This window comes from Vanessa tameamea, chromosome 4 (genome assembly GCF_037043105.1).
Source record: "Vanessa tameamea isolate UH-Manoa-2023 chromosome 4, ilVanTame1 primary haplotype, whole genome shotgun sequence".
In the NCBI taxonomy this organism is placed as follows: domain Eukaryota; kingdom Metazoa; phylum Arthropoda; class Insecta; order Lepidoptera; family Nymphalidae; genus Vanessa; species Vanessa tameamea.
This window is the reverse complement of record NC_087312.1, coordinates 10,590,254-10,604,298: the sequence shown is the minus strand read 5'-3', so window position 1 is coordinate 10,604,298 and position 14,045 is coordinate 10,590,254. Positions and strand designations below refer to the sequence as shown.

Sequence of the window (14,045 nt, the reverse complement as noted above, 5' to 3'; positions counted from 1 at the left end):
CATATACAGTCAAAATCTGTTATAACGACATTGACGGGACTACTCATATTTAGTCGTAAAAACCGATAGTCGTAACAACCGGTGAGATTATTTTTTTATGAAGTGGTATTATTGAATGTGTAGATCATAGGTATTAATAGGCAAAATATATAAATTAAATTATATTTTGTTTATTTCAATCAAAACGTATAAGTATTAAGAAATAACAATGTCATTTTCTTGTATGCATAAAATCTGTAATTTTAGTTTGGAACACTTCTGTCTTGTATACACATTTTGTAATTCACTTTGGAGTTTAATCAGCGTATCGTTATAATTTCCCTGCATGTGAAACTGTTTATTAAAAAGAACAATCTTGCGTAATACACTAACAACATTGAGACCATCATTCAAAGTCGGCACTGTAATTTGTTCATCAGTTCGTCATTTTCTTCTTCTTCAGCTGGTTGTTCTACAGATATAATCCTCCAAAAACATTAGCCAAATTTGGTCATTTAATGCGGTATTTCGTAGTAAGCAATGTCGTACAAAGCAATATTTTTGATAAGACAGTTATATAGCATTCAGCCGGATCTTTGATTTTGGTCAATATAACCGATATGTTGTTCTAAACGATGTCGCCATAAACGGTTTTAACCGTATATCTAAACACGTAAAAACAATGATACATTTTACCTTAATATGATAATTGATACGATACGATAATAAGCAATGAGAACTGTTTATACGTCGTAGACGCTTAAAGCGTGAAAGTGGTTATATAAACAGTTGCAAACTCAATTACTGAATAACATGTCACTATATCGGAGTATCGGCTGAGCTAATGCTAGGTACGGGTATATTGCTAGGCATTTCGCAAAGCTCACTGACTCAGACTTTATCCGGCGTGCTGTCCAGTCTCTTGTGAAATGTTTCAAAATATAATTATTCAACAAGAAAAGGTAAAAAAATATGACCCAAAGAGGTTTAACTTTTATTGTGTAAATTTATCCGAATGAGACTGACGTAAAAAACTGGTCCTGCTTTAAGCACCGTTCTAGTTATTGTATTTCAGAGAAAAAATATGCCCCGTTGTGTAAGATGTAGGGTAAAAAGAAGACACGAACTGAAAAAGATGGTCGTTTTATGGGACCTGCCAATTGTATTGCTTTTCCACCCAGATCAATCCGTTTTTAACGTGTAAATTACTAAAATTAACAAAGTTATTAAACAGGAAAGCTATGTCTCACGGCTGGTTAACCTCCTACCATTTTTAGGAAGGGGTCTTAAAGTATGATTTTTTTAAATATTTTAGACAAAACATGAATTTAAACAGTAAATTTTAGAGCTATCAAACCCCAGTGCTTGTCTTAAATTTCATCTTATTTGACCGTTATATTTCAACATATTTCGACGTTACGGTATTATTTGATGAGAAGCAAAGATTTAAATAGAATACAATATTTTTTAGGGTTCCGGAGTACAATACGTAACCCTCATTCTTGTTTGTGAGTGTATTTGTTACATACGATCTCCCAATAAATTGCAAGAAATTATTCTGTTGTCATTTTAACTTAATAGTAACAAACTATCGTAATAAGAGATTAGACGATTTTTCTTGAACATATGTAGCTTGATCGATGGTAATTTATACTTTAAAACCAATTTACCGTTTTAACTGTAAATTATGAATAAAAAAAGTTGTTTTAACTTTCATAATATAATATTTCACTTTATTTGAATTAACCGTTTTAGAGATAAAGACGACAGTCACGATCTTAATTTCTTACAAAATATTCTAGCTTAATATAAATATTATACATATATATACTACAATAAACGAGTCTGTATGGTTTTACTCCAGACTGGTTAACAGCCGCGTGTGAGAGGGTTGAGGGGGGCAGGGGCTAGATACTGTTTGTCCCTTTCTGGTCCTCTCATAAATAGCTTGAAAGACTTCATGATAAACGAATGAGTAGCTAAAACGTCAAATCGTAACAAAGAAACTAGCTTACTATTACTTTTCTAAAATAGGATGTGAATACTGAGAACCCTCGCGTGTTTTAAGTTGCTAAAACTGTCCAAATATTCCCACGGATGCATATTTATAAGACTAAAAAAACCTGTTATGTTGTATACCCTATTCTAATCATTAGCGGAGAAAAGTTAAATAAACAACATTTGACAGCAAATTGACGCGATATTATTGGTCGACAGCTTGATTATTCTATGATATTCACTATGGATTTGCGAAATCTGGCGTTTTCGGAATTTTGGAAGTAAAATTAAAGTGAATATAAGTAATGAAGTGTATTTGTGTTGTATTATAAACAAAGATATATTAATCATAAATAACACACTTAGTGCACAATATAGTTGAGTTATTAGCAAATCGCATGAAATAAGTAAATCTCAAGTTTGTTTATCTTTATTCCTACTTCGATTGGAATAGGTTATAGAGCATATAGAGCGTAGCGCTATGGGTTAGGTACCTTAAGTCCTTTTTTATGGCTGAGTAATTAAAACTGAAAATTAACAAATAAACAAACTCATCGCAATTATCCTAATGAAATTTATAATATTAATTAGGATAATTGCGTTAATTTTTATAAGTGAAGTTAAAAAGATTAGTAGTATCGGTGGTCCTTCGAAAACAAAATTTCAACTATCAAGTCTCTTATCTAGTCTATCTTATCTAATCTTTATTTTTAGTTTAATCAAAGTAAATATCAAAATCAAGGGAAATCTCATAATAAAATACAATAGTGTAACAGAAGAACGAATTAAGCATAGTATCACATTTCTGTAACACAAACTGTTACTTATCAAATTTAGAAATAAAGTTCCCGTAAGCGATACGTTTTAATTTGAAGATTTATTAACAATCATATAGTACCTAATAAATATTAATAATTATGAATCTGTAATGTTTGCAACATTATATAATTATAATACTAGTTGTATGTACGCAGCTTCGCGTTTTAGATGTTGGTCGGCAGATGTTAGGAATAAAACGTTTAACCTTCCTTGCGGTTCAAGCATCATACCAAATTTCATCAAATTAGATTTAGTGGTTTGGCCGTGAAAGAGCAACAGACAGACAGATAGACCAGATAGGCAGACAGAGTTACTTTCGCATTTATAATATTGGTATAGATGAGCGCACGATTTTACGTAAACGAAAGTAATCTATTTATCTTTTATGAACAATTACATTATCTACTCAAGCATTACTCAGTGAACAAAAAATTAACTTATTATTTTATATTTTATCGTAACGATGGAATAATGTAATTTCTATTTATGTAATTTAATACAACAACAACATTTCTTCGAGCTATTGATATAGGTTCAATTGAAATTTTCTCTACAGTTAGTGTTAGGGTTAATACTCTTATAAGAGTACTACAGACTGTCAACAAATTGGAGCGAATTTATACACTTATGTTAGAATGGAAACCTTTATAAATAAAATATAAATGTAACGCAAAAATGAATTTTAATACGACGAGTCGGCATTAGTTTACCACATAGAGTTACTGGAAAAATAAATTTAGTAGTGACTATGCTCTTTTTGTAAATAAATATGAGTGAACAGGGAAAATCTATTTTATTACAAGTCGAGTAAGCGGAATACACACAAATGCTTTGCTTAATAACAGGATTTATTTTCGTTGCACATCAATAGAGACATTATTTGCTTCTCTGAAATTTAATTAAGGTTATTTCAGTTCCTAAATTTCGATCATAAGTTAAATTATAAAATAAAGTCTACCATTAAGAAACCATTAAAAATATGAAAAAAATTATAATAATAAATTCGAGTGTGGGAACTATCGTGGAAATTTTGCATGTTTTTTTTGTTAAATAACGATTAAGACAGATGTTTTGATTCGGAGATAAATTTAGTAATATCATTTATAATTGGCTACGCATCGTGGTCGAGATAAAGTTATTTGAACATAGTCAACTCACGTTCGAGGTTATCTTTTGAATAACGGTTCAACAAGTTAGGAATTTATGATAGCTAATATTGCTACATAGATTTTTAAACTATAAAAACCGTAGCGTAGTCAAATTAAAATTAATTTCATAAAATCTACATTCCTACTTTAATTACAACCAAATAAGTAAATATAAAATTTTATCCAGATTTTTAGTTAAGTGTACCAACATAATTAATCAATCGAACAACATTTTTAACGCAATATCTTTGCATGTCGGATCGTAGATTTGAGATTAGTTTCTCTATGAACACTTTAATTTATGCGAGTCAATAACCTATACTCTGTCTTTTTTTAATATCACTTGTATTATTGGGATACAGGTTGGTGGTATATACATACATCTAAGAATTAAATATTCGTTTAAAATCTCTCATTGTAGATATAATATAATTTCAGGCGTAGGTGTAGTTCTGAAACAGAAAAATAAATATAATTAATTAATTATACTTATTTCGTATTTTTATATTGCTTCATTGTTTTTTTTCGGGTGGACGCCTCAACAAATGATCCAATTCATAAGTAACTTTCCAATAGTTCCGTATGTTAAATTGACATATTACGTATATACGTTGTAATTTATTTGAGATATAGCGAGTCCGGGCGCTTTCCAAGCGAACGCTGCCAAAACTATAAAATACTCGCCACCCATCTTGACTTTATTTCTCGTTATTTTTTGTCGAGTGAGATTGACATAAACATTCACAAATCGACCCATTCACCCTTAACGTGCTAATGCATCATATACCACTTTTAGCAACATAAAAAATGGTACTTTGAGTTATCTATAGTTACGTACCAGTCAATGCCATCGCTGACTTTTCTTTTAAACTTTTAGATATCTAGGAATATATCATATAAGTTTTTGTGCATCTGTTATAGTTTTGGCAGCGTTTGCTTTAAAAGCGCTTGGACCGACAAATTCATTTCCTGCTACATCGGCATATTAGCAATTTATGAAAAAATAGGGATTGCTGTAGGACGTATTTACAAAGTACAGGCAAAAAAAAATTATGTTTATTTAATTTAAACTATATTATAGCATAAAAGTTGAATTTTGTACATGCAATGTTGGGACGGGCAGCTAGTTTATAGATAAAGTGTGTACATTAAATCTAGTATTAATCTTTGCATCTCATTTGCAAACAGATATAATTCGTGGCTCTTAAACTGTATTCTAACCGGGAAGAATTGTTCTCGAGAACAAAAAGCAACTGTATATATGCAGTAGTTCGTAGCTATATTAACACAATGTTAAGCGCTAAACTATACGGTAATTAATGTCTGATGTATGATTATTTATTAACTCTGTATTACAAATTTTTAATTAACTTTAACTCAACTCATGGGTGAACTCCAGCAACAGAATTTTACACCAGCGTCACCCAACTGATTGAACAGAAATGTGCATACTTTTACTGCGCACTTTTGTGACTGAAAGAAATCTTAATCCATCCTGACATGCGCCGACAACCAAACTGCCCTCGTTATTAAAAACATAGTAAAGGAGTAACTCAATTTATTGTGTTTGTAATTATAAGTGCAGCATAATAACTAAATATTATCCTTTGTACCTGAATTTACACTGGCTCACTCACCGTTCAAACTAGACAAGATAATTAAAAGTATTGCTATTTCGTGCTACGATAACTGATGAATGGATGGTGCTTGCGGGTAGTATTTACCCTAATATGCTGGCACATATCCCAACCATCAGTAAATTAAGAGTTATATACACAGAAACACAAATATGAAGTACTTGTGTTACGTCACCGTACAACAAAAATACTCTTAGTTAATTGTAAACAAAAATTATAACTGTCTAAAAGTATATTATCTAAATATCAAAGTGATAGGTTTAATTATATGTGTTTGCTTTATTAAATTGATAAATAAATTTCGAATGCAAATACATCCACGTTTCGATATTATTGCGGATTACCGTTATACTTCGAGTTCGCGAAGTATCTTGTTAAGCGCAACTTGAACTTCGAAAGGACCCTGGGAACTAGGACAGAAGTGCCCGATATAAGACGTTGCCAATTAAATTAATATAAAATAACGGCTTAACGCAATTACCTTTACACTTGCTTACAATTAAATCCATTCGAAAATATCTGTAAGCCAAATCGTTGATTTTAGTGATAAATTACTATGATAAATATTTTTAAGAAAATAACATATTTTTTTAATATTTATATTAACTTGCATAACACTTAAGAACAAATTAAGTTATATGTATTTTTAAACGTGTAGTTTATCCGTTAAACTATTTGTGTTAATATGTATATTATGCATGTTACTAAATCTCAATGGTCCACGAAAAAAAAAAACAGCGTATGACGCCGTTTGCCGTCACGGCTTTTGAGTCCGTCTTACTGACCCCGACCCCGACCCGAGGCGCATGTATGTTTCACATCAATAATAGTATATTGGATTAAATCAGTTTTTACAAACAATTGTAGCTACTAGACATTAGAGAATTTTCTTTATTCACTTTTGATGTGTATGTTTGTTATGTTTTAGTTTCACAAACGCATACAGTACTTACTTAAATAATTTACAGCGAATCTTAACTTAAGTAAGTTTTACAATAAAAGTACCATCTTAAACATAAACACATACATAAAATTAACGAATTACTCTTAGTAATCTTTTCTTTAAATCTATTTGATAAGTTATAGGTACTTAGTTTGAATTGAATTTATTTAAAACGTTTCTGTATTGAATAATAAAGTATTTCAAGTACAAGTATACATTAACGCAAAGATATATATAAAGTTCTCTGTGGGAATAAACTGGAGTTACACCTGGCAATAGCGATCGGCGTGGCAGCGTATCGCAAGCGGGCGCGTGTTCCCCGATACCATCACGTTGTTTATAGAAGAGACTAACGAGGCGCGCCGTGTCGGCCGAGGCTACAGGACCGAGATAATCTGATACTGGATAAAATAACTATCTCGTCATGTCAGCATTCCTCGCAATTATGTTAACGTAAAAAATGTATCGCCATTGATTGGCCGTAAAAATACACTCTTGCAGACGACTTGCGTGTGTAATTTTTCATTTTAAATCTATTTTACGACAAACGTGTAAGGTATTACCTAATGCTATAGTTAGTTATTTTTATGTCACGAGCTTGTATAAGGAAGTAAATTTTCGAAATGAAGTGTCATTGTGTAGGCTTGTTGAGGATCACCACAGACGAGACGGTCGGACAGCTGACGTCGGCGAACAGTCGACCTGACAACCAAACAATGGCTTTAGGCCATTATGATTTGTTGCATGACTCGAATGTTAGCAAATCTCACTTCACGATGAGGCAATGTCAACTTGTTACTTGTTTTTCGAAAAACAAAAAGTGTAATTTTTGTTTATTTTGTTTCATGCAACCTTCTTAACTAAAAAAATAGGATCAGGTACGTATTCAGTTATAATAAAGTGATGCCGTAATTTATATTAGTATTATTTATAAATAAATAGTTTTATAAATATATTACAAATTAAATTATTTTTTAAGCTTGGCCAGCAACTTGACTATACTTATATCTCTAGCAGTAGAATTTGCTAAGTGTGCGATGTCATTGGGTTGTATCTGAGTGCTAATTTAAGTAAAAGTACTTAATCAATAATACAGGTATACTCATACAAAACATTACCTACAGTTTAGATTAAATATGTTAGTTACCCCTAATGATCCTGCACTTAATTAGGAAGTGACCCGTAGTATATATTTAGATTTTGTAAAATCATGGATAGTTGGCACTGGGGTTATAAATTTGTGAGTGGACAAAGCGCGTCCTGGGTTATAATGTAAAGTGTGAGCGGCGCGGGTCTGTTTGTGTCGGAGAGAGCTCCTGGCGCTGAGTGAGTGTGATGTTTCAGTGCGGCTATCTCGAGGGACTGCGCTCATCACTCGGTGGCTGGACGCAGAAAGTTAAATCATGGTACTGGGGACGACCTCTAGTAAGTGGCCCGGCCTCCCGCCGACAAAACAATCGGCAAACTGTCCTAGCACATTGAAAACTTTCTTTTGCACGTTATTCAAAAATCAAGTTCTTCTATTCAAAATTTTCGCTTTATAAACGGAACGATGCTTGATGTTAGAAGTTCGATTTATATGTTTTCACTTATTTTATCGTTGCACTTCATTTCGGTGTTTATTTTTTTATACTTTCTTTAATATTGTTTCATTAAAGTTCAGAGTAGTGTCGCACACCTTTTGATTCGGTTTCATTAGATAGTAGAGGTCGAGTGTCTTGAATGGGTAACGTTGCATGAAGAAATTAGTGAAAGACAACAAACAGTCGTTGCGGTAAACAAGTAGTACCTAAATTTGTATAGAAAGTAATCGTACATATGAAGTTTTATTATTCAATTGCTGTTTTAAACACCTTGGATTGAAACGTTTCTTATAATAATTTTTCATTAGTGCATGGAGGATAAAATTGTTTTAGGTCTCGGTTTACACTTTGACCACTTATTATTTATTATGTCGTATAAACGCTTTGTAATTTCTTTTTTAACACTTATGTTGCAGTATAAACTTATTTTTTGAAACCGCTGTTTAGGTATGCCAATTGGGTTAACGAATTCTCATAAGACATTACACTTGTAAAATATACCTTTGTACCACGCCACCGAGTGATTGAAACGCATGTTTCCAAGCCTCCAGCTCACATCTCACTTACAGCTTCTCGATACATTTGTCTTACAGATCACTGACATTCAAGTAACTGAGAGGCACAAGGTTGTATAAGTGAGGCACGCTAAGTGTTGGTCCAGTTGTCGCGAGTTACTGCCCTCTGCCGCCCAGATACACATGTGTCAATTAGAGCACTCAGTTGTTATTAGAGGCTGATCAATTTTGCTGATTTTAGCGTAGCATTATGATATTAGTGTGGATGTGGTATATAAATTTTAAATTAAAATATATTAAGATAACTAAAAAGTTAAAACTATATAAATTAATTAAAGAACATGTAAAGCTAAACCACCAATCGAAATTTCGATTAAGAACGTTTTAAGTAAGTCATATCGACAGGAATTGGCCCACAAGTTGTCACGTAGCTTCGACATGAAAGAAGAAGGTGGTGCTTTACTTGAGGATCGAGGTGGGATCCGCAGGCACCAGTCTATGCAGCGCCTGCAACATGGGGAAGCGCCGATCGACGAAGGCAGAGCAGCGAGAGTCGTACCAGACCACCATGGAAATCTACACATCTCTGTGAAGAAGACCAAACCTATCCTTGGCATCGCGATCGAAGGTGGTGCCAACACTAAGCATCCGTTGCCTAGAATAATCAATATACATGTAAGTGTTTTACCTATTGCTTAGGAAGTTAATTGTAAGTATTTTTAAACCCACTACAGTAGTAATTAGTTTCAATATAATAATAAATACACTTATCGGCGCGCCAACCTGACAAGACTATTATAACTATTAAAATTAGCTATGATACAAACTAGTAAAATTGTTTGAGAATCATAAATACCGTTTAAAAATAATTTAAAATCTTAAGATAATTAATATAATGTATCATCTACTAAAGTCATAACCTTCTGTACAATATTTAAGTATTACTATATAGATTGTCTGTTTTTAATATTCTAGGAGCATGGTTCAGCGTACGAAGCTGGAGGGCTGGAAGTGGGACAACTAATTTTGGCGGTAGACGGGCATCGAGTAGAAGGGATGCAACATCAGGAAGTTGCTCGACTCATTGCTGAATCATTCGCGCAAAGGGATAAACCGGTCAGCCACATAAATTATCTTAAATAAATAGATTATCACTTAAAATGCAAATTTTAAATGTCACTAAATTACTTTTTTTTACAATTTTAGGAAATTGAGTTTTTAGTCATTGAAGCAAAGAAGTCGAACCTGGAACCAAAGCCGACAGCCCTTATTTTTTTGGAGGCCTAACATCTACTCTCCCTCCCCGCCAGCGACCCTCCAGCCGCGCTGGGCATCGCGATGCCGGAGGTCGACCTCACCGCGCACACCACGGAATAGCCAACTCTAACCTGCGCTGCCATATGCTCTTCTGAACGTCTTTTCGAATCTGAACGCTTCTCGCGTTAATCTTCAACTGTCATTGGACACTCTCGACGCTGTATCGACTTTATCGAAAACCTCGTGTGAGAGTGTCGAGCGATTAGCGATTTCGATTTAAAAACGTTCGCTCTACAGAGGATATTACGTCGAAATAGATGATGAATGTTAATAAAGTCAACTATTCCTATCCTGACGTTGCAACGGACTGAAATGAGAAAAACGCAGGTATCTATTTTAAAGTAGGCTATACAAAATTAATGGCACAAGGGAGGCGAATAAACTTTATATTATAAAATTGATATTTGACAACAATTATGCAGAAACTTGAAAAAATATTTTCCAAGTACACTGCCTAAAAACATAACGGAATAAATTAAATTTGTAATAAAAACGTCCCACTTTTGCCCCTTTTGAATTTTGGGATTTTACGGATAGTATCAAAATTTTTTGAAATTCTTTTCTAGGAAGTAGTATTACCAATTTTACCGGTAGTCTGTGACTGAATTTTATAAGAAAAATCATACTTTTAACTATTGTAATTTATGACATCAAATCAAAATCACATTTGAATAAGTCACAATTAAAAACTGCAGTTAGGCACGTCTGATACAATCTGCAAATTATTTTATAGGAATAGAATTTGAAAAAACGAAGGTAACATTAGATAAGCTAATATGCAATAGATTGGCATCGGTGCTATGAAAACTAAACTTTCAACAGTCGATCCTCGGATAGTCTCAATTTGTAGTGGTCACTAGTTCGACGTGTAGAGCTTACTTCGGCGCGTACATTGCATGTCATGGCGTCATCGGTTCACTTACGTCATCCATGTGCCATCAACGTTGCAGTCAATTCAGAGCAAAGCACTCGTGTCATCTCATCGCAGGTCGTTGTACCGACAGTATAAGTACGAGTAGAGAAAAGCCCTAGGGGCCATCATCTTGTCATCAGTAGAGCAGAGCTTGCAGCACGCGGCGCACTCCTAAGCAAGCTGTATTACTAGTATTGGCTTTTTACCATTTTAAGAATTTTATCTGACTTTACACTTTGCTTTTCAATTTTGTTTTTTATTCTAAAATCACACCAAATAAGATTAAAAATACTAAATCATTAGTATTTTATTTATATTATTAGTCATGTTAAAAAAATTACATTAATTTCATTTACTTAGTTCAGTTTGCTTAGCGTATTAGAACTAAAAGTGCGCCAAACATGTCATTCCATTGGTAGTTAAGCGGTGAGTTAAGGGATTTATGGCGGAGAGGGATTTTAGCCCACTCTTCATTTACTGAATACGTAGATCATAAGTAAATGTGTGCAGTATAATCAATTTTTATGTTAGATGATAGTTGAACAAATTGGCTTTATATTATAGTAGTTCGCAACTAAAGAAAACACAGTCGAAAATCATTTATAGAATTTTGGGATTATTATTCGTCTTAAAAATAAAAGAAATATACAAGTGAATAAATTATTAATTAATCCACTATTATAAATATGCTTATATAAATTAATACTATTAATATTATTATAAATATATGTATATACATATGAACTAAAACTACAAATATTTACACAATATAAAACGTTATGATTTATCTGCCATTTCTTGTAACATTAATGTTGCAATATCTAACATCGATGTTTTGTAAAATTATATAATATATATTTAATTAAACTATAAACATAAAAGTGGGTAAATTAAAAAATTGATTTTTATGTATATAAATATTACTTGAATTGACTTGACGTTATATGTGACCTCGAATATATTCGTCTATGCATAGATGTCAATGTGTTTCGCTAAAGCTTTTTAATCTGTACAGCTGCTCTGTAGATATTGTATCGTTAATTATACAATCCCACTTGTATCTAAATCTTGTAAATTTATATAATGTAACCTCTTCAGATTGTTTTATCTAAATGCATTTAACGTTGTAAATATACTGAAATATCTAACCGTAAGGTGTAAATATAAAGTTTGAATGTATTGTAAAAAGATATAATTATATCTCATGAAGTTAGTGCCAAAGCGTACATACCCTCAATTATTTCTGTACATTGTGAAAATAACGGCAGATACCAACATAACTTTTGTTACGTAACGCGTAAGGGTGCGAACATATTAGTGAATGTATTTAGTGAACTGATAATGATAAAACACGATTGTCTTGTAACATGAAACTTCATTAATATGTACGCACCTTTAGTAAAGCTTATTCCATATACGCTTAAAATTTAGAATTTGATAATATCTTCTATAACTAGAAGCAGTTTATTGTTCACAATTACTTTTAAAATTTAATTTCAATGCAAATATTTTTATGTGTTTTAAAGGTAGTATATATTTACGTAATTATAAATAAGATTTAGGTGATTTATGGAATTAAACCACATTTATTTCTTTCAAAAATTAACTAGTGTAATTTTGTTAGTTTAATAAAAAATATGTTGGTCAATATGTACAAAACAATTTAGATCCACACAAACTGTTTTTAATTTTGAAATAATGTAATTATGATTATAATATAATTATAATTATATATAATGTATTTATATAATATATTATATATATTTATATAATATATTTATATTATATTTATTATAATTTATATATAAAAGTCAATTCATATATTATAATAAAGAATAAAATCAAAGCAATTTATAAAAGAGTTATTATTGTAGACATAACAATCAACTAATAAATAATTTATAATTATTAGAACTTAATTGATATATGTATTTTAATTATGAAAATCACTATTTAATAATATGTTAATTAATATAATATATATAACAGGCGAATTGTATTTATTTATGTATTCATTTCATCACTTTCTTCTTTGCAATATGTTATTCTTATATAATCATTCTATGCCGTCCATTTTGTTTCACTTATTTTGTCCTTAGTATGATACGACGGTGATTTTAAATATTACATTGTATTAAACCTTAGCTAGTATTTGATATGTTGAACAATATCTTAAATTTCTACATGTACTTCGTGCTATTATTCTGTTGAAACATATATGTTGTAGTCTGTTGTTAAGTTTGCAGTTGACAACTAAAATATATTGTTATCTAGATAATGTACTCAATATGTGAGTTTTATTGTATTGACCTTATTTTATCAACTATAAAAGTACGATTTATATTAATAACTGTTTTTGAACCTTTACTTCTATATTTGTTCTAACCGCCTGGTGTTTATAGTAGCAATTTTACTTTTAATCGACATACTGAATAATATTTATAAGGTTTGTAATTTAAAATAAAATATAATATCGCAATAGAAACAGTTTTGAAAATGAATTTTTTAACAGATTAAACGTAAATATTTCACAAGAATCCTTAAAAAACTAAATACCGAGTCGCTATATATAGAATTTCTATTAATCGTTTGATGGAAACCATAACATTTGACAGCAGGAGAGAAATAGAGTGTAAAACGCTTATATTCTAATCAAAATAATATGTTTATTTTTAGCTTTTTAATTCTAATTAATAACTTTTTTAAATTATTTTTTACGTTTATTTATTTTTTAATTTTAGTATATATTATGAGTCATAATACCTATGAAGTCACTTCTTGCATTCCCCTCATCAAACCCTTGCATTTAATACCCATATTAGAGGAGCTATGGACATGATAAATCATAGTCATTTAGCGGCGTCTGCTATATTGGATCAAAAATGGCGGCATTAAAGCAATCGTGCATTATCTCGAGAAACAAGCGAGTGTGTCAAATTTCAACTTAATAGGCCACTGGGAAGTGGGTCAAATTTAACTTTTAAGACACCGGGATGGGTGAAACAAAAAGCATATTTGTCTCACAAATAAAAAGGTAGAAAAAGAAAATAGAGAGAGAAGACTAGGCTACACATTTACAGCGTGCATACATTGTTTTCCAATTTTTTTTATTTTTATATAATATAATTTTTATGGTATTTTGTTACATTAGTTCATTGCTTGAAAATTCAAATAAAATTTAATCACAAAATTA

At 31.4% G+C, this 14,045-nt stretch overlaps 1 protein-coding gene across 3 annotated transcripts in view; it reads left to right on the top strand.

Annotated features, from left to right (window-relative positions):
• Dysc (dyschronic) overlaps positions 1–12,379 on the top strand; it is a 99,405-nt gene extending 87,026 nt beyond the window's left edge. The window contains exons 16-18 of one of the 3 annotated variants that reach the window (XM_026631608.2): positions 9,028–9,297; positions 9,598–9,738; positions 9,829–12,379. In XM_026631608.2, the coding sequence (XP_026487393.1) occupies positions 9,028–9,297; positions 9,598–9,738; positions 9,829–9,909 (492 nt within the window). In that variant the 3' untranslated portion in view covers positions 9,910–12,379. Of the gene's footprint in view, positions 1–9,027; positions 9,298–9,597; positions 9,739–9,828 lie in introns of those variants that run through there. The other 2 variants (XM_064220167.1, XM_064220168.1) reach the window with 2 other exon arrangements.
• Positions 12,380–14,045: the final 1,666 nt, after the last annotated feature.